The 21,089-nt window shown below is 40.7% G+C and overlaps 1 protein-coding gene across 1 annotated transcript in view; it reads right to left on the bottom strand.

Annotated features, from left to right (window-relative positions):
• The window catches only part of OXCT1 (3-oxoacid CoA transferase 1), an 89,575-nt gene that overhangs the window by 62,534 nt on the left and 5,952 nt on the right, over positions 1-21,089 (bottom strand). Inside the window, exons 2-5 of the mRNA XM_010585831.1 lie at positions 18,902-19,010; positions 17,423-17,513; positions 3,870-4,005; positions 495-644 (exon numbers count right to left, since the gene is read on the bottom strand). Of these exons, the coding sequence (XP_010584133.1) occupies positions 495-644; positions 3,870-4,005; positions 17,423-17,513; positions 18,902-19,010 (486 nt within the window). The remainder of the gene's footprint in view (positions 1-494; positions 645-3,869; positions 4,006-17,422; positions 17,514-18,901; positions 19,011-21,089) is intronic.

Here is a 21,089-nt window from a genome sequence, read left to right as displayed (position 1 = left end):
TTCCTGAAAGTGTCAACTGAGCTCCTCCCTGCTTAACAGGAAAACGTCCCATCTCTTCTAATGCTAAAGCTTCATGTACAGCTGCAGGGCTACTTACTCCATACCACAGTATTTAAGGACTACCTGCCCCACTAATAGGAGGTTGTTCTCAGTCTGTACTCTGCACTGCAGTGGCCTGGTCCAAGATTTTGTCTGAATAACCTGGTCAGATAACTGTCAAATGAAGAGTAACTCAGCAAGGTAAGTTTTCACTTGGACCAGTTCTTGATGCTACATCACTCTAAAGCTGTAAAAACTTTTCTAACAAATTACAGAGGACAGAAGTAAGCAGTGGGAGGAAAACTAATGTGTCTGGTACCACAGACATCCTGTTAACCCAACATACCGAGGTTAAACTTGGCCAAGAGGTGCTTAAACTACTGTTTATCTTGGAAATGTGTAAGAAATTCAGTTTTCAAAGCAGAAGACTTCCTAGTAACAAACTGGCATCTTACCTCTCTTGGCTGGCTGGCAATGGCAATGGTGCCATCTGTGTTGTATTTGATAGGTGCACCCCCTTCCTGCACCAGCGTCCCATAGCCAGTACTAGTGTAAAATGCTGGGATTCCTGCTCCTCCTGCTCTAATACGTTCAGCGAGCGTACCCTATGGGAAAATATATTTAAGAACTAGTCATTTGGGAACAACAAATCAAACTTTGATGAATGGCTTGCATGAACTTATTTTTATATCCTGTTATTTGGAGTTTTTTCTTCTGAACTCAGCAGACCATTACATCTATTTCTTCCTCCCATTTTAGCTCACCTTTGTGGGATTGGTACTGGATATGGCAAGAAATGGTTCACACATGGCCATAAATTGCTCAAGAGCACACCATCACACAACTCCCTCTCAACACACAAGCCTCAGCACTTTGCTGTGCCTCTTCTCCGTCAGCTTGTTTCCCAATCCATTACTCTGAGCAGAGTACAAAGTTCTTTTTCTCTTTCCCACCTGGCTACATATGCTCAGTTTTTCTTTTATAACAGTCCTACATATTTACTTTTCATGCTCCAACATCTTAAGAAAAACTTCATACCTCACTCCAAGTTGAAACAGCCAGGCACAGCAGATTGAGAAAGGAATCTGGGTTGCCCATGCTAAGAGTACCAACAAGCTGACAGAACAGCATTTCTACTCTATTTGACCACCCCATCTGCACTCTGCTCTATGTCCAGCTGTACCACAGATATTAACAGCCCAAATTCCTCATCAGCCTCAATTACAGACTTATGGCCAAAGTCTGCCTGCTTTTCACTAGTGTCCTTTCCAAATTTTTTTTATATTTTTCTGGGTTCAAAGCAAGACAAGACTGTCATGGTCAATTGTCTAGCTTGAAGGCCTCCAAGACATAGGTTGCATTTTCCCCAGTTATCCTGCAAGAAACACAATGACTTCTGGTAGGTTTACAAAATGGTGGCAAGAGGCAGATGTGAACCACGCAATGATACAAAGTCCTGTGTTCCAAGCAGTCTTAGCATTTCAAGATCTCACCATGACCTCTCCCTTACTGTGGAACAAGGACACAACAGTCCTCCATTTTGCCTAAAGTCATACCAAACTTGAAGAACATTTTCCAAAAGGTTGTTTTACCGTGACACAAATATTTCAAATCCCCATATCTCCTAGCAAGTCATTAATTCACCTTATTGTTTACCATTGCACACCGTAGACCCAGTATTTTCATGCTGGATCTACATAGCTTGTCTGTGCAGTCCACAAAGCCAATTACATGTCTAAGGAGTTCAAGGTCTTCTGGATGAAAGCATTGAACTTTAAGTACAAAGAAGAAAAAAAAAAATCGTGAGATTTGTGACTTCTGAAACATGAGAAGCGACAAGTACCTGGTTATTTCCATGTCAGCTGACTGGGTATAAAAGGAGCTTTTCTGCCCATCTCTGGGATTCTAAGAGATATTCCCAAGCAATGGAGCCCGAGACTCTCTTCTCCATAAAAACTCGACTGTTGCTTTTCCCAGAGACTTACATCAATAGCTGTTTAAAGCCCAAAGGTTATGTGTCACCTTTAGAAGTGCAACACACTAACATGCTGTAAGCTTTAAAGTTAGAGTACTAATTACACAAAACTAAATCTCAATAGAATGTGACTGATGCTCATGATTTTAGGATTTCATTGCATTCTGGCCATTTGGGTAGCTTGGCAGTGCTAAAATAATTAAAACTATGGTGCTAAAAAGTAAAGTTGTAAGTATTGGCTCATAACACTATGCAGAGATTAATTTAGTTAAGATTTAATGAACAAGCCCTGAAGAGTTGTCTCACAATGAACTGAAATCTCCTAATTTGATTCCTACCCACTAGATGGCAGACAACGCACAGGCAACATCCCCAGAAGCACAAGAACTGCCACCAATATGGGAATTCAGCAACTCCCTTACTTTTTCCCCTTTTATGGGCCACAGTAGTTAGCATACTTCGTGTTTTTTTCTACAGTGTGGAAGGAACTACCAAAAATCAAACATTGTACAATAGAATATACATATGTGTGTGTGTGTATATATATATACTTGAATGTAATGTAACAAGACATAAAAGGAATTCACACAATATGACCAGTGCAGTCTACAGCTCATGATCCTAAAATGGTGTATTGGGTTTGCATGGCAAGGTTTTGGTAGCAGGGGGGGGCTACAGGGATGGCTTCTGTAAGAAGTTGCTAGAAGCTTCCCCTGTGTCCAACAGAGCCAATGACAGCTGGCTCCAAGACAGACCCACCGCTGGCCAAGGCTGAGCCCATCAGTGATGGGGGTAGCGCCTCTGGGAGAACGTATTTCAGAAGGGGGCAAAAAAACCCTGCAAAGCAGCAGTCAGAGGAGAAAGAAGTGAGAACATGTGAGAGAAACAACCTTGCAGACCCCAAGGTCAGTGAAGAAGGAGGGGGAGGAGGTGCTCCAGGCGCTGGAGCAGAGATTCCCCTGCAGCCCCTGGTGAAGACCATGGTGAGGCAGGCTGTCCCCCTGCAGCCCAGGGAGGTCCACGGTGGAGCAGATCTCCACCTGCAGGTCCAGGGAGGACCCCACACTAGAGCAGGTGGATGCCCGATGGAGGCTGTGACCCTGTGGGAATCCCACGCTGGAGCAGGCTCCTGGCAGGACCTGTGGCCCTGTGGAGAGAGGAGCCCACGGAGCAGGTTTTCTGGCAGGACTTGTGACCCCGTGGGGGACCCACGCTGGAGCAGTCTGTGCTTGAAGGACTGCAACCCCTGGAAGGGACCCACGCTGGAGCAGTTTGTGAAGAACTGCAGCCCGTGGGAAGGACCCACGTTGGAGAAGTTCATGGAGGACTGTCTCCTGTGGGAGGGACCCCACGCTGGAGCAGGGGAAGAGTGTGAGGAGTCCTGCCCCTGAGGAGGAAGGAGCGGCAGAGACAGTGTGTCACGAACTGACCCTAACTCCCATTCCCCGTCCCCCTGCGCCACTGGCAGGGAGAAGGCAGAGAATTCGGGAGTGAAGCTGTGCCTGGGAAGGAGGGAGGGGTGGAGGGAAGGTGTTTTTTTTAAGATTTGGTTTTATTTCTCATATCCTACTCCGATATGATTGGTAATAAATTAAACTAATTGCCCCGAGTTGAGTCTGTTTCACCCGTGACAGTAACTGGTAACTGATCTCCCTGTCCTTATCTCAACCCAAAAGCCTTTCATTATATTTTCTCTCCCCTGTCCAGCTGAGGAGGGGAGTGATAGAGCGGCTTTGGTGGGCACCTGGCATCCAGCCAGGGTCAACCCACCACAGAAGGCAAGTGCCATCTGTCTTTACCACACGTCTGCACACAGGCAAAGGACTGCAAAATAATTTTATAATTATTACCTTACCTGAGGTGTAAGCTCAACTTCAAGCTCACCAGATAAATACTGGCGTTCAAATTCAGCATTCTCTCCAACATATGATGACACCATGCGTTTTATCTGCTTAGTCTGAAGCAGAAGACCAAGTCCAAAATTGTCAACACTGTAGAAAAAGACAGACAATACCCAGCATTTGTAACAGTTTTGTTGTATTTAAAGCACTTGATAAACTTTAATGACTTAACAAGCTAGAACAAAGTTATCTTTAGATGTAAGGAATTGGAGACAAAAATAAAATTCCAGTTTTTACAGGGGAAAACATCAAAGCTACAACTAAAATTTAGGAGTCCAGTGCTCAGACTTTACCTCTTCCAAGGCACTGTTTACATTCAAAACTTCCTTTTAAAGACATTTCACATGTAACAGCTACAAATACCAGCTTAGTAGTGTTATTTTACATATCTGCTCCTTTAAAAAGCCTTACAAATTAATAAAAAAATCACACATGGCATAACCTGGCTTTGAGTCAACAAGACTTATTTTTGTTTAAACTCTTGCTCCCCAGGAAAAAGGCAAGTGATTGCTTAGCAGCTCAAGGAGAAAGGCACAGTCACATTTTTAGTGCTAGTTTGTATATAAGGTAAGAGAGTATTTGTATTTAAATTTTCTTATTACAGGGAATAATTAAATTTCTTATTAAGAAATTGCCTACTCCAGCAAAAGATATTAACACTGCATTCAAGATTTTCTCATCTGTGTCATATTATCAGCTTAAACTGAATGCCAAAGATAACATACAATGTAACATACATTTTTCTTGTGCCAGTGCTTCTAATTCTGATATCCTAAAGACATTACTCTCTATTAGTCTTTAGTATTTTTGTGATGTTTCTCCGCCTATATTGTGTAGTGACGGGACAAGAACATATTTCAAGAGTTCCTGTGGCCAAGGGGCTCTGTAAAAAAAGCTGTTTCAACTTGAAAAAACATGAGGTTAAAAACTAAAAATGGAAATAAACAGAGTTGATATTACGAAGGCATGTTTCTTTCACATTTCCAACACATTATGCAGGATGTTGGCAGACTGGTACATGTGTCCAAAGCTCCTCTGTCTCTGCAACAATGAGTGGAGAACTCAGACCTTCCACTCTCACTACGGGAAAGATACCATGATTCAGAAAGTGATGTGTATCTGCCACTAGTTGTGTCAATTCAGTATGACTTAATTATTCACACAATGGCGCAATGTCATGGTTTAACCCCAGCCAGCAACTAAGCGCCACGCAGCTGCTCACTCACTGCCCCCCACCCCCCCACCCCGAGATGGGGGAGAAAATTGGGAAAAGAAGTAAAACTTGTGGGTTGAGATAAGAACGGTTTAATAGAACAGAAAAGAATAAACTAATAATGATAATGATAACACTAATAAAATGACAACAGTAGTAATAAAAGGATTGGAATGTACAAATGATGCGCAGTGCAATTGCTCACCACCCACCGATTGACACCCAGTTAGTCCCCGAGCAGCGATCCCCTGCCCCCACTTCCCCCAGTTTATACACTAGATGTGACGTCCCATGGTATGGAATACCCCGCTGGCCAGTTTGGGTCAGCTGCCCTGGCTGTGTCCTGTGCCAACTTCTTGTGCCCCTCCAGCTTTCTCGCTGGCTGGGCATGAGAAGCTGAAAAATCCTTGACTTCAGACTAAACATTACTTAGCAACAACTGAAAACATCAGTGTTATCAACATTCCTCTCATACCGAACTCAAAACACAGCACTGTACCAGCTACTAGGAAGACAATTAACTCTATCCCAGCTGAAACCAGGACACTTAAGATTTCAGGATAGGAAATAATGAAAAATACTAAAAGAATCCTTTAAGAAACCAAATCCAGTATCCAGCACGCCATATTAACATGCACATGTGCTTACAATATATGCATCCTATTGAAAACACCACTCCTGAAGAAGAGCTCCAAAAAGGTCGTCTGTATTTTCTAATTCTATTAATTGCTTTAATGAAATATATCCCTTTCCTATATAAATCTCACCCTTTTGGTATTCTTACACCACCATGTCTACAACACTGCTTCCTTCTTCAGGTACTGAAATGAACAGTCTTTCCACCAATGACTAGATGGAAAAAGTAATGCATCTGACTACTTTCCCTCTATTCTCCCTCCTTATACCTTACGCAAATTATCAGCAAGTATATTCCCTAACCCTGGTGTTATAACCTATGGTGATGAGGAAAAAAAGAATGTAAAGAAGACGTGTAAGTACTGTAATACAAATCTATACTCCCCATACAAAAAACTTTATCTTACTCAAAAAAAGGGAAAAACCAACTTAAAAATCAAGAAATGATGCTCAGTGTGCACATTAAATCAGTGTAGATCAGAGGAAAGAACCCACTGAGCAACAGTCAAACCTCACTTAATGTACATTAATACTCCACCACTTCAGAATCCATGTCAGACATCCCAGGTGCGACCTCCTGGCACCCTTTCAGAAGGCCAGATTCAAAAGGTTTACTATTATACAGTATTCATTTTCAAACATAAAAGTGGTAATGATGAACCCACTTTTACAACAGCACTTCTATCCTCTTGCTTGCCAGCACCAACGTCCCATAGCATGTGCTGCAGTGCTGCACGTGAAGGGAGAGGGGCTGAGCAGAGCAGTACCAGCACCAGCTCTTCGCCTCCTATCACAATACTCACAATAGCTGCATGGACAGACATGCAGTCAGAAAGACTTCTCAACTGCATGCATAATGAGGACTATTTTGAGGTTACAACTATTTTAGGAAGATAGTCCACTTCTACACATAGTCAGGCATTTTGGAAACTGCATGAGAGGAAGTGAAACAAGCTTCTCTGATCCAGTTCTCTGAATTTATTCTGTATTCTCTAGATATAAAGAACTCGCCTTATTATAAAAGCTTGCTCCACTCTCCAACTCTGACTTATTAAAAAAAAAAAATTAAAAATCTAACTCTGATGCAATGTTAAAAGTGTTGCAGTGCCAAATTCTTGAGCATAAAATGTGTGCTGCCTGGAAACAACCTATATTTCTAACCCCCCGCAGCAAAAAATTCCAGCAGTTTGAAACTAAAAGAGCTGGGAATAGAGTAGAAAAAGGAGTCTTGTGGGCAAAGAAAGGGATTAAAAAAAAGAATAAAAATAAAAATGCCAGAATTTCCTGTACAGAGTCACTCAAAGCAGGACAATCCCTCTCACAAGAAAACCATCAAACCCTGACCTCTCATTATAAAAGGTAGCAAGCAAAGGTAACAGACCAGCCAATATCTGATAGCAGTTTAATGGGTTTGTATAACTATGTGCAAAAGTACAGAAGTTAAACAAAACTGTACAGTGCTTTGTAGTGCAAGAACAAGCAGGGGCAGCCTGAACAGTTTGCTACTTCTGCCTATCATTCAGGTGGTTAACACTGCTCTTACCATTGCAAAGCTTGGAAGCTATCAAATAGAAACAGGCAGACATGAGATTCCTGCATGCAGACAACAAAATTCTGAGTGCGCATTCACGTGAGAAAGGGATGGCAACAGAGGGTCAACAGCAGATTTGTAACAGTTGAAGAAATTTCTGTCTCATTTCACCAAGATCTATAACCTTTCCTCCTACAGTCTGAGAAGCAGCTACTGGAGCACATAGTCTTTAACAGGATTTTGCGTATCGTGCTGCAGGATCCCGTGCAGGATCCCATATGGATACACTTCCTTCCCTCATCCATTACAGGCAGGCTACCTTCTCTCAAACAAAACTTAGTAGTTAAAAAGTTCCCTATAGCAATTAAACGGAAAGTTGCACAGAAGTTACTCTCTGTCACACTCATCCCAAGTTGTTCTTCACTTCTTAAGTCACTCTGCTCACCTCAGAGGCAGTCAATTTATTCAGAAATAAAATTGCAGTGATGATCAGTCACTGAGCACACAGGTCTTACAACCTTATTTCCCTAGCACAATGAGAAGAGGAATTTTACCTTCAGAAAGTCATGCACCAAGAGGCTCTGTCTGCCTGATAACAGAAAATTACTTCAATTCCCAGATGCATTCATCTTCAGAGCAGCAACACAAAATCCAATTGCTGTTACTCATCTTACAGGTTTATTTTAGATGTAACTTTCTTAAAAGAAATCTAGCACTATCCACCTTTTTTAAGGATGCAATCTGCGTTCAGTTTTCCAGCTAAAATAACTTTTGCTTTCCACGCACATCAGTTTTTCTCTCATCTCCCCCCAAAAACTCATTCTGAGCACTTCAGCCTATTTTACATTTCCTATGGGTTTTTTGTGTATTTGAATGTCCTAAGAAACCACCATTTCACATAGCAGTGAAAATGCGGTTCTTGCTCCTGTTCTCCCTATCCTTTGCTCTCCAGAATAAAAATAAAAAACAATTTCTGGTTTAGGGAAATTTCTTTCAACGTAACATTTTTTACGGCAATTGTTATTTATTTGTTCTCCCTTTCCATATTTTGCTGCTTTCTTGGTTGTGTTGTTTTAGGCCAAAAGTTACTTTGAACTTTTCAGCTTAAATTACACTTATGCTGAAAATGTTACCCCTAAAATATCTGTCTCGCAGGCAATGCCCTTCCAAACAAATAGTAACCACGAAAAGAAAAAAAAGATCCTTTACTGAGTGGATGGAAAGAATACATCCTGTATATCTATTTTAAAAGCTGGATTCAGTCCTTTAAAAATTTAAACAAAGGTGAGCTCAATAAAAATGTGTTGCCCTAGATAGGAAGGAAAAAGGCGTGGTGGAAGTTGATATAGCTGTTATGTGTGGTGCCGGAAGAGGGAAAGTACACATTAGTGCTAGACAGAGAATGTGTTCTTTTGTGCTCAAAATTGTTAAGATTTGTAGAAGTTTCCCCGTTCTGTATTAGGATGAAATCTGAATCAACAGAATATATGAAACACTTATAGGAAAAGAGATGTAACCTGGCACTCATCAAGAACACAGGTGACCCAAGTTCCCCATTCTACTTATGCGGACAACAAAAATTAAGGCGGTCTGGTTGTTTAGCAACACGTTCCTTCCTATTGTTTTGTCCCTCTCAGACCTACCAAACCTTCCTGTCAAAAACTAATGTCTGCTTTTTCTAATAAAAAAATTAGCCAAAGATGACTCCCAGCCAGATCTAGCTCACGTATCTCAAGTATACTGGAAGCAGTCAAAGGCAGCATGTCAATGTTGCACTCCAGATAAACAGTAATTTGCAGCTCTCAGACCTTTCTCTTTGGTGGCTCAAGCAAAACACATTCTACATCACAGGGAAGAAGCAATTACGTCAGTTTCCAAGCTGATAAAAACTTCACACACCAACAAGCCCTACACAGCCTGATGGAAGTAGGGAATAGAAATTTGCATTCTTATGCAGAAAAAAGGAGACTTGGAATGCAACACTACTCTGGCAAGAGACATAAGATGGCTTTGGGGTTTTTTTTTTCAGTAAAAGGAGGAAATTACACTTTCTTCTCTCTCTGCCTTTCTAAAGACATTTATAGGTATCTAAGAAAAGTGGGGGTGGTCAGGACAGACTGGCTGCCCTTAATGGGAACACTGGAAAGGGATGGTGAGCAGCACCAATTAGCATGATGGTTTCATTCTACTTGTCTTAAAGAGAAGTCTTCCTCTGTACCCATTGTTCAAAGATTCTCCAGGACCCTGCAGTGCATATTCCTAGGAGATCCCACCAAGACCAGAAGTCACTAGTTATGAAAAATTAACTTGAATATTTGAGGTTTGGAGAACTAAAACATGTAGGCCAAAGAGGAGCTAACATGATGCCCTACATGACCTTTCTCCCCTTATATGGGAAGGTAACTACACCACCCCTGAAGACTATGGATTGAGAAAGAAAAGCATGTAGTAAGAATCCTGGGGCAAGGCTCCACCTCAAGCAGAAACTAGAGTTTCCTGCAACTTCTGCAAAAAAGCATATTTGTGGTTGGTCCTACTCCTGGAGAATGCTTTATATAAAGACCCTAGGCAGCCTCTGGAGATACCAGAGCAGTCTCTAGGCATTCAGCAGGTCCGAGTGCTGCACAACTATGCATGCAACTTGGTAACAGATGGACCTGTTCCAGAGCTAGAAATTTTCCTGGCAAGAGGCTAGGAGTGGGAGAGGGAAACAATTTCCTCTATCATTCTGCACTTAAAAGTGGCTTGATCTCATCTGTTTTACTTTGTAACAGCAGCTTTTCAGTCCTCAAAAGAGTCTGCTCCAAGTTACATGCAATTAGGTCTCCCGGTAAGTCCACACTTCCTAGAGAAGCCCAGATATGCTTCCCGACTAAAAGGACTGCATCAATCGCTACCTGTCTGGCATGCCTTAGTAACACAGCCTTAAGCCTTCAGGCTCACAGAGGTGCCTGACTATAGCATGAAACTTTACCAACATGAAAAAAGGTATGTGGCTGAAGATACCATCCGAGTTCTTAGTGATGCACATTCATAGGTCCACAAAAACAATCATAAAGTATAATCCTAGCAGCATCAGAAAGTGATCCTTTACAGCCTTTGTGCAGAGAACTGGCAGATGCCTACTAGATGGCATTTGCCAGAAGACCCCAAACAAAAGTGCAGGCACACCAAGGGTAAAATAAATGTGGACAATCACCCACATATAACAGTTCTTGATGACTTGTCTTCCCCAGTCTTCTAGCTGGCTCTTAACAGCAAGACGATGTACCACAACAATCCCCCTTGCGTTACACTGGAAGATTACTAAGGAGCCACCTCAGATGATATTCTGTTTCTCCTCTTTTTCTGTCCCTCACTTCCAGCAGGGTACATGGTATGCAGGCAAGCTAAGGAATGAGAGTCAACCCATAGGGAGAGGAAAACAGATTCAGCTCATAGGAAGGTAAATTAGACAGAGGCATAATGTTTACTTGCCCTATTGATTCTTGAGACACTCTCTTCAGCCACCTTTTTTCTTTCCTTTTTCCTAGGACATCTTCCCATCGGCCCTAATGGTAACTGCTTAATGGAAAGCAGAAAAGAGGTAGAAGCTCTCTGAGGGAAGGTGACCGAGAAAACAGGATGAAGAGAGAAGTACGGATGGTGCCATATGCTAAGGCAGTCCTGGTCAGGAGAAGGAACAGGTAGGACTGAAACAGGGCAGTTGAGTCACAGCTCCCAGAAACTACAGAAACTCTCACCAACTTTTCAGCCGATGGCAAAGGACAAAAGAAACAGTGCACTGAATCTCTCTCAGCTCAGCAGCCTGGGACTTCTTCCACTTTGAAGGGAGAAAGAAGACAGAAAATAAGGAAGCCCGCGGTTGCCAGGAATCACAAAGCCCTGTGTGCAAGTTGGCGTGACTGAGCCTTAAACTCCTCCTGCTCCTTCTCTGCAGTGTTTACACTGCACTCTTCTCCCTCCACTACTAAAGCCTTCTTAGGAGAACCCTGTCTTCTCTGCTCCAGTAACTTCATCACAGCTCCAGCCTCACAGCAAAATGGCAGTATTGCTCCTTCACCATCCTCCTCCAGAAACAATGCTCCATTCCCATAAGAATGATGGGTGCAGGCATATAGGCCAAGTCCACCGAAAGGGTGCAAAGGCAGGTAATTTTTGAAGAGGACAAGTATTGTACATTGCATGGTTACATCAGCAGCAAGGTCTCCTCTTTCCACATTCCTTTCTGCTATGAAATGGCATATTGTGTTTTTATTATGCATAACAACTCAATTCAGAACTTTCTAGAGTTACTGTATTTTTTCCTTCACAGTGAAGTTACATGGTATAGACTTAATCCAATAAATATTTGAATTTTATCCTGAATGCATACTTCAGAAGTCTCCTGGCTGAAAGCTAGGTTCAGCTCTCATTGTCACTCTTCTAAAACCAAGTTGACACAGTTCCTTGATCATGCTGAGTTCTATTCTGTCATTTGTAATCACAACTAGAAAGTCATCTGCACAGCTGATTTCTCAGTAGTTCCATGTAGTGCAAAGTTTAGTACAATTCGCCCTGCCAAAATCCTAAATAACCTCCACACTAAAATTAGCAAGATGACCTCGTCACATCTTCAGGGATTTACAGTTCACACAGTGTCACCAATTTAACAGCTGTAAAAAAGCATCTGATTAGATTCTTTACAAAGGATGGAGATCATAAAAAAAAAAAAAGAGTAAACTGCTTCAAATAATCAACTTAACACTGAAAATATCTTATATACCTTGCCTTATTACTTTGGCAACTTGCCATGTGCAGGATTTTACCTAACTCCACTCTTACCTCTTCACCAAGACAGATAAAAGTCATTGGTGACCTTGTATTTCACTTCTGAAAGTATATTTAATTCAGGATGTTTAAAGAACTTCTTATGCATATACAAAGATGACACACACAATGTAAGATACTCTGAGCATACCTTTGTGTACATACAAGCTTTCTTCCCAGTCCCTCACAGACTTTTTCAGTTACACTTTAGCTCCCAATCAACGGATTATCAAATTCATGCCATTAAAACCACCTGACACCTCATACTATGTGAAAAAACTTCTCAACTTTGTGTGAATCTGGAATGTAATTTCCACCTGATGGTATTTTTGTATTTTTTAAATATATTTTTATATATATATATAAAAAAATATTTAAGTATATATAAATATACATTTTTATATATATATATATATGAGTAATACAGATGGATTTAAGCCATAGGAGTTACACATGCAAGAACAAACAGGGAGTCTGTGGCAAAGATGGCAGACACATTCTGTTTTTAACAGAAACATATAATTCAGAGCAATGACTGAAAAAATGAGATAACCTTAAACTTTAATATACATAATGTTTATCTTAAATTCAAAGCATTTGAATTTACCGTTGTATCTGATGCCATAGAGTAGTGCCTTATCTGGAGACTTGGCAACTGCAAATAGCCCATTAGGAAAACAGGGGTATTATGTTCAACAGCACTAAATCACAGTGCACTCAGGCATCATGACCAACAGTTCAAATGTTTATCTCAAAGCTATTTTCTCCTTACTAATGTATAACATTGTAACATAAAAAGAACTTCTTCAAAAAGAGCACAGAGACCAAAGGTTCAAAAAGCTGGTAATGCCTTTTAAGCAGACAGTCTGAATCTGTGATAATCTGACAGCTCGCTGTCAATCTCCTTTTAGATGATCACCCAAGTGATTAGTAATTAAGATACTAACTGTGACTTCTATTTTTACTGTAAGTGAAACCCTACTGTTCAACCCTATTGCATTCAAAAAGAATGCATATTTAAGTCTCAAAAGCAGACAAAACCCAGGGGGAAGTAGCTCATTTGATAGAACAGTTAGACCACATGTGCCGCTACTACAAAGAGCAGACTTCATTGTTACAAAGTACAAATTCAGCCTATTGAGATGGTAGAGACAGAACAGAAGTGTTGATCTCAGAGTGTGATTATAACCAAAATTAGTTATTCATTTCATTAAGCAAAATTAATTAAAAATAACAATTTGCTGCCAATTTCTTAAACTTTCATTTTAAATATTGGGCTATGTTGACAAGAACATAGTTTTTGTTGCAACACAGATCCTGAAACAATAGGCCTGACGGCCTGCATTGGAGAAGTCTTAGCATAAGCTGACCTGAAATGTCCAAGTCCACTGTAACTTGAAATCAGCATGCAACAATATACCATGAAGTCACAAGCAGATGAAAAAACAGCTATGTGCAACAAGGCTCTGTATACTAATCACAACTTGTTGTGAATTTACTGTATCAAAGTTTAAAATGAGGACCTACTGACATATGTGGAGTGAACCAAATCTAAACAACAATGCAGCAAAAATTTAATAAAATGGATTTTAGTAGCTTACTGAGGCAATCATCTAAATTTAAAGGGCTTATAATAACACACTGTAAAGGAAGTATTTAAAATATGAACAACATAGGCAAAACAAGTAAGGTGTGAGAGGCTGTATTTTGGAAGCACACTGTGGTATCTTTCACTATCTCCCTGGTTCACAAGCTCCAATTTCCCCTGCAGCTAGTTGTGTAAATACCAGAGATACTGGATATTTGTACTGCTTCCCTTTCCAACGCTTTGCCTTGTTTGGCTTGGCAAAAGAGTAACTACTCTTAAAGGTGCCATTTCACTAGCTAGCAGGCAGCGTATGCAGTAGCATAATGCACAGCAACAGACAATAAGTTTGGCAGTATGACGTTTCTAACTAGGGTGCCTAAAAGCAGCCCATACACTACTGTACAACCTGTCCTTGGCAAGCCTTTCAAAGGCCAAAACAAGGACTTCACCTGCCAGCAACTACGTGACTTAAACAAGGATATGCAGGAGGAATCTCCTCCCTACTACACTGCAGCACAGAACAGTAGGGTGTGAACTTGTGAACATCCTACTCCTTTTAAAGGTGTTCCCAAACATTGCCAAGCATTTCAAGGCTCTGCTGAACCTTCTTTCCAGCTAAAAGAGAGTTAGTAAGAGCACTTCAGGACTGCCTAATTACTGCTTTCCCCTAGGTATAAGTGAAGCACTGTCTCCATTGCTGCTATTTTAGTTATAAACAGACAGCTCTGTAACACATTTTGTGGTTCATGCATATTGAAAGACATGTGACTTAACCCATGTAGCTGCACTGTTCTCCAGAATAGGTTATCTGTCTATGTACTTGGCCCATTCCCTGCTCCAATTAGAAGTTTCCTGCTAACCCCACTGCAGGATGAGAAAACCTAACCACAACCAATTACCTCCTATTTGCTGAAAGACCTGGAGAAGAAAAAACAGCCGCAGTCAGGAAGACAAGACACAGCAGGGCATCAGCTGCAGCACAACAACGCCAAAGCAAAACACACTGAATCCTGAGGCATCTTGGAAAGTGGCAAATTACTCATCCCACAAAGTACCTGACATCTTGAGGTTATAGGCACAATTCACCCTTTGACTACTATTGCTGCAGGGTATATGATCGCTGTGCTACTTCAGTTTTAAAAACCATTTATTAGCACTGCAATACTTGATAATATCTCTATACTTTTTGACATGGTATTAGAAGATGCTTAAATGGTATCAATTGCTGTGATGAGGATTCTGACGTTATCAATGACAACACCTGTGCTTTAACCTGGTTCCCGAACCCTACCAAACTATAGCAGGCTAAGTTCCATATAATAGTAATACAATAAATAAAAACAATAGATGAGACTATATTTTATTATGAATTTAATTTCAAAATAAATTATACTGTTCAACATGAGAGCAAGACCAGGATTTTTACAAACTAGACTTTATGAAAAGCCTAGATGCGCTCAGGCATTTTCAAATCATTACACTGTTCTGCTTACCAGACTGCCATGAATGTTCATGAAAACTAGTTTCAAGAGAAAAGGAATTAAATTTTGCTTTCCCTCCAGCAACCAAACATTTCACAGTAATCACTCCAGCCTAAAAATCCAAAGACTTTTCAGGAAAGTTAGCATTATTTCAAGCAAAATTAATTCTGACCTATAACACCAACAAGTATATGTAGAATACAATACAAAATGTTGTCTTCTCCATTCTATTCCACAATGCTTCTCTTTTCACTTTTCCTCGCATTCAAACCCTCACCTCCCTTCCAGGAGCATCTGTGCAATCCTTCTGTCTACATATATGTGTGGCATTCAGAAATAAGAGTATGAGGAAAGTGAATGATCTCTAAGTGATTGATCTTTCCACTCAAAATGATTTCTCTCTTTCTCTCTCCATTTTATCATCCTGTAGAAATTGTTTCCCAGAAGAGCTTAAGGAGCTTGAGTTTGACTGTGTATGTGCCAACTACCAATACAAATCATATGTGTTATCCAATGAATGTGCAATGGCAAGGATGAAGCACTGAAAAAAAATGAAGATCAACATATTGTGAACTTCAGCCTCAGAAGCCTGGACTATACATATATAAAATAGATCTGTGGTTTTTGAATGGTATTCCGGTTTTAACTTATGTTAAATACAGTCAGGTTAAAACCAAACCAAACTGGGATACAAATCTATGGCAAAGTATATGGGAAATGTAATGATGCAGCTGAAAACAGCACAAAGCATTTTAGATAAATCCCACCTAATTCACGCCTTTGGCAAGTCTGGAGGAATTAAGGAGCAATGTTTGACATCTATTTTCATTTTTTATGAAGAACAAAGTTCTTTATACCCAAACAACCTTTCTGGCTTGCATAAGCCTGTCTCTCTTTTATTCTAACATAGGTACAGAAGAAAACAGTTTCCCAGCGATTTTTCCCCCCGCCCCTATGGCTCTTGTTCTGCAAATGGATAAAGGCTAAGCTTCTACAGAACAGATGGGAGACTTCCAACCCAAGTAAAGGCTCATAATTGCAAGCACTAATGAAGTTCCATGGAAACAATACAAAATTCTCATTACTATTTCACCACAAATACAGCATTCAAAAGTAAAAAGTTCACAGAAAATGTAGTGACACAGATATTACCATTTGATGAAAGTAAGCAACATTATAAAACATTAAACAACAAATAAAATGGAAAGAATGCTCCAAAATTACCTTCCTTTCCAACTGGGGTGTATAATCCCAGCACATCTAGCTATGAGACAGCTATTCCGCAAGACAATAGAGTTTAGGATGAGCTCTCTAATCAAAGAAAATTTGCTAAAGAAAGTACAATGCCACTAGGAGACATTGGTCTTCCAGTATTCTTTAAATCTACAATGAACCAAATTACACTGGAATTATTATGTTGCTGGAGGGGACATTTAATAGGATAAGTCACCGAACCAAGGTTAGGGCCACCCAACAACACTGCAAGGAACAGAATAGCAGTCTTACTGACCATGCTGATTTCAAAGATAAGTCATTATGTTGTGCATATCAGTATTTTTATTTAATTTCATTTCTATTTTATCAATGCATTTCAACAGAAGTGGCTGTAGTTATTCCTCTATATGAAGACTGTTAGGTATTGTGGAGTCTACTACAATGAACAGCTTGTGTAAAAATTAGCCCTAATGAGAAGCTGAGAAATCACATGTAAAAAAATTATTCTGACAATCCCACGTTAATTTCTTAATGGGCAAACATTTAAAAAAATAAATCAAAAAATCCAAGACCCATTAAAGAGGCTCTCCATTCTTTCATCATAAATATTCTCCACTGCTGTGTTGGGGTTTTTCTGAAGTAACAGAATTACAAGAAAATCAGAAAGCACCAAACCGTAGTTAAAAAAAAAAAAATCCCTATTTAGAACTTCACACACACAAAAAAAATTACTGATACTACATTTAAAGCATCTAAGTCAGAATCTTAGTTACAGTCAACCAGTTAAATATATATAAATATACATTAATTGCAACTGTCTAAAACAGTGACAACTGCTCCCTGACAAAGCTGAGTATACATACAGTACTGTATTTTCTGGGCTCATTCCAAAAATAACACTTTCAAACAAAGCTGTGTGGTTAATATGAAAATTCTTATGATGAAAAGTAAGACTTTTTCATACATATCAGCCTTTTCACATGAATTGAATATTTAGTCTGTACTTATTAAATCACAGACATATGAATACCTACCCTGCATTATTACTGACTGCCGTTATTCCCTTTACTCCAGTCTTCAGTAAACCCCCAATGAGGTTTTCAGGAATCCCACACAATCCAAAACCTACATAAAATAAAAGAAAATTGAATATGTAACAAGTGTTTGAAAGAATTCATATTAATCAGAAGTCTGCAAATGTGCACTGTTTAATTAAAAATCTTTTCTGAGTAGAACAAGCTCCTTAGCTGACTAAATAAACCAACACTTCTGGCAAGGGTTGCACCCTAGTACTGGAATTTCTCAGTCACTAGATGCTTCCCAGTTTGGATGAAAGCCGTTTAACTATCAGAAGTCTGCTCACACACAAATGGCCTTTGGAGAAGAGCTCCAGGACCTTGGCCCTCTTCATGTGTGTCCTAAGCACTGTACTCATTATTTCTCCTTCTCTTTCCACCCAACTAACCTTCAGTTCTTTGCTGCACATAACAATGTCAAGCAGGAGGAACGAGGAGTTCTCCTGTACAGCTTAGCCTATAATTAGGTGATAAAAATCTGGGAATTTAGCGCTCTTGGGAAGATGCATAACTGAAAGCACAGTAACCCAGATCTCCACCCAGGCTGAGATGCCTCATGCTCCTACCTATTATGCAAGAACCCAGTATGCCTAAAATGAAACACCATGCCACATTTGAGCTGCCTAAGTCTTAGGCCAGGCTCTAACACTACAGCTACTACCATTTCCTTCCCAACCACTTAGCCTCAGATCTTCTTTCATTCCAACAACAACAAAAAAGTTAGAAAGCATTTTGCCTCATTACCCATCTCCAGTGGGTTTCCCATGCTTTACAACATTCCATTCATTATTTCTTCAATACTAAAAATCACTTACAACCTACTAAATAGAGACATCGCTTTTCTTTCAGTAGATTGAACAGCATGAAATTGTAGAAATCATCTAGAATATTCAAAAGCTCAAGTCACAGTCAAAGTATGGTATGACTTCTTGACTCTTCTGGAAAAGCTACACATAACCATTTAGCGTAACGTAGGTAAGTATTATCTTCACCTCCTACAGCCAGAAACAGGTTAGGCGATTTGTTCAAGGTCACAGAGACCCAGCGACTAGGCACATACAGAATATAGAGAATGCTACATAAAAATAATAAACCACATTTTATTTCTTCACCATCTGACATAGCAACGCTAACTTGAAAAAGCCCAAGTTGACTTCCTGCATTCAAACTGGCACAAGTAAAGTCTAACACTTCACCAGTGGAGGAAAAAACCTAATGATTTTTCTGAGGCTTTTTCCCTCCTCTAAAAAACAAACTGGGATTTTCTCACTGAGAGTCTGCCCCTCATCAGCAGAGTAGGAAAGCACTTGTTTAAAATACCCATGTAAGTATATGGGTCCTCAGATTAGTTAATATTAAAAGAAACACAGTAAAACGGTAAAAAGTATCTCATTAATAGAACATGTGATTGCATCCCCAAAGAATTTAAATATTTACCACCAACAAGTATAGTTGCCCCATTGGGTATATCTTTTACAGCTTCAACAGGATCAGTATAAAATTTGGTGTTGCGATGACAGCTGGTAGAAAAATAGCATCCACAAATCTGGAACAACATTAAAAGAAACAAGTGAATGAATAAAAAGCATTATATAGTAGCTTTATAATGATGACCATCCCTCTGGCTAGATAAGGTGGAAAATATGTAAGAAAAGATATTGCTACTGTAAACACTAAACATTGGGTGGGGGAGAGAAGGGTTCAAGTCTCCAAAACAAGGACTCTATCGTCTCTCTATCCCCCACATCACCCATACTTTATGACATTCATATGTATTGTGAAGGCTTTAGGCTCAATATGAGCTGCATCAATTTGACAATATCCAAACAAATTTTAAATTTCTGAATTCCATCCTAAACTGTTGACAAATTGTGACTTATTGTGAACAGATTCACAAATGCCATTCCTCAGCATGAGTTAGAGCAACCCAAAGACTGCTCTAACCTATGTAATGCTACTTATAGCTTCAAAGATATCCAGACACTAAACATAACCAGAAATTGCTGAAGTATACAGCCAACACCACCACAAAATTTGAGTGGAGGCCAAGGAACAATATGAAGTACAGTGTTGTGCTGGCAGTATAGTAAGCAGGGACGCCCCTCAACAGAGTGAACCTTCCCTCAGCTTCCTAATGCAGTCTTAGAGCTCTTTGTGTGTTGAAGAACAGCCCAGAATCAGGGAGATGCTGACAAACTGATAAAATAGGGAGGGCAAGAGGGAAATCAATACAAATCCCAGCCCCAAAACCAGACTTCAATTGCAAATACTGAATATTAAGAAAAGCCTTCTGAACAGAGGGAGGCTTATCTCCCTCCCTATGGAAACACTGATGTTCTTCTGCTTTGATGGACTCAAAACAAAAACAAACAAACAAACAAAAAAAAAGTATGTGGGTCATAAGGAGCAGTGCCAGGTGAGAAAGAGTAAAAGGCCCTTCCCCAAGCTCAATTATACCATGACTATGTCTTTTGGAAACATATTTTTACAATGACAGTAAGTCTGCAAAGAGCATCTCTTCTGGTGACATTCAGTAGGCAAGTGAGAAAATGAGTATTAAGTGCTGGCAGCCTCGGGAGCTCCAGTACAACAGGGCTGCAAGCAGGCATGAGGGCCAGGGCTGGAGGGAGGCCAGGCCACTGCCTTGTCACTGTACCCACACACAGGAAAATATTTTAAAGAGACCACATGGTACCTCTTCTTCAGTCTTCCCAACTGCCTGTGACAGTGGGGACCAGCAGAGCAGCATGTGTTACATATGCGTGCATTCCCAGGCTGGATGTCTCTAATGAGGGCATCTCCCTTTCAATACTAAACATGTTCTTTTCAATCCCTTTCCCACCCGCTCTGCTGTTTGAGAGCAATGAGCGTTCAGGGAGCCGAGGTGCCAGGGATCACCCACGCTGCCCTGCACACTGGGGCAGCAAGGTAAGACCTCAGGAGCTGGCTGCAATTCTGGCATCCCAGGTTTAAGAGAGAAGTAACATGGGGACAGATGAGCTTCTAGAAAGATCAACAAAATTGAAGTAAATTTTATAGAAGAGCAAAATACAGCTTAGCAAAACAAAGGCTGGAAGAGCTATCATTATTTGTCCATAAAGACATCAGGAAGAGTAAACGCTGGCATGAGAAGGAGAGTAGATACGAGCTGTTTCAACTAAAACAAAACAAGAAAAGCCACAGAAACGATTCTGGCTGAAGAGACGAAAAATTAACTTGGCTATGGTTACACGTGGGCAGGAAACCATTAGATCAGTGAGGTCTGGCAGAAGCTTCCCCCAGGAAGAGGAAAGCGAGCGAGCGACCGAGCTGCACAGCCGAACTCCACACGTTTATGAATGGCAACACGCGGCGGGGCTGCCAGGGAGCTGTGCCCGCTGACTGGGACCCTCCCTGCCTGCACCTCCAGCCCACCTCTGGGAAAGACCGACGTGGGACAGCAAGGCTGAAAACCGCTGCGACAGACGGTAACCGCGCCGCAGTTTCAAGTGCGGGGGAAATAATGTAAAATTGAACCTCAAAGCCAAACCTCCGGGCCCTGCCCCCCAAGGTCACCGCATCCCAACCCGCCGCCGGGGCCAGGCCTGCCCCGGGGCCGCGCTCCGCCCTCCTCCCCGCCGCCCGC

The sequence above is a fragment of the Haliaeetus leucocephalus genome, unplaced genomic scaffold (assembly GCF_000737465.1).
Source record: "Haliaeetus leucocephalus isolate CR32 unplaced genomic scaffold, Haliaeetus_leucocephalus-4.0 Scaffold120, whole genome shotgun sequence".
Taxonomy (NCBI): Eukaryota; Metazoa; Chordata; class Aves; order Accipitriformes; family Accipitridae; genus Haliaeetus; species Haliaeetus leucocephalus.
Note: the sequence above shows the minus strand (reverse complement) of the source record. Positions and strands in the feature narration are given on the sequence as shown.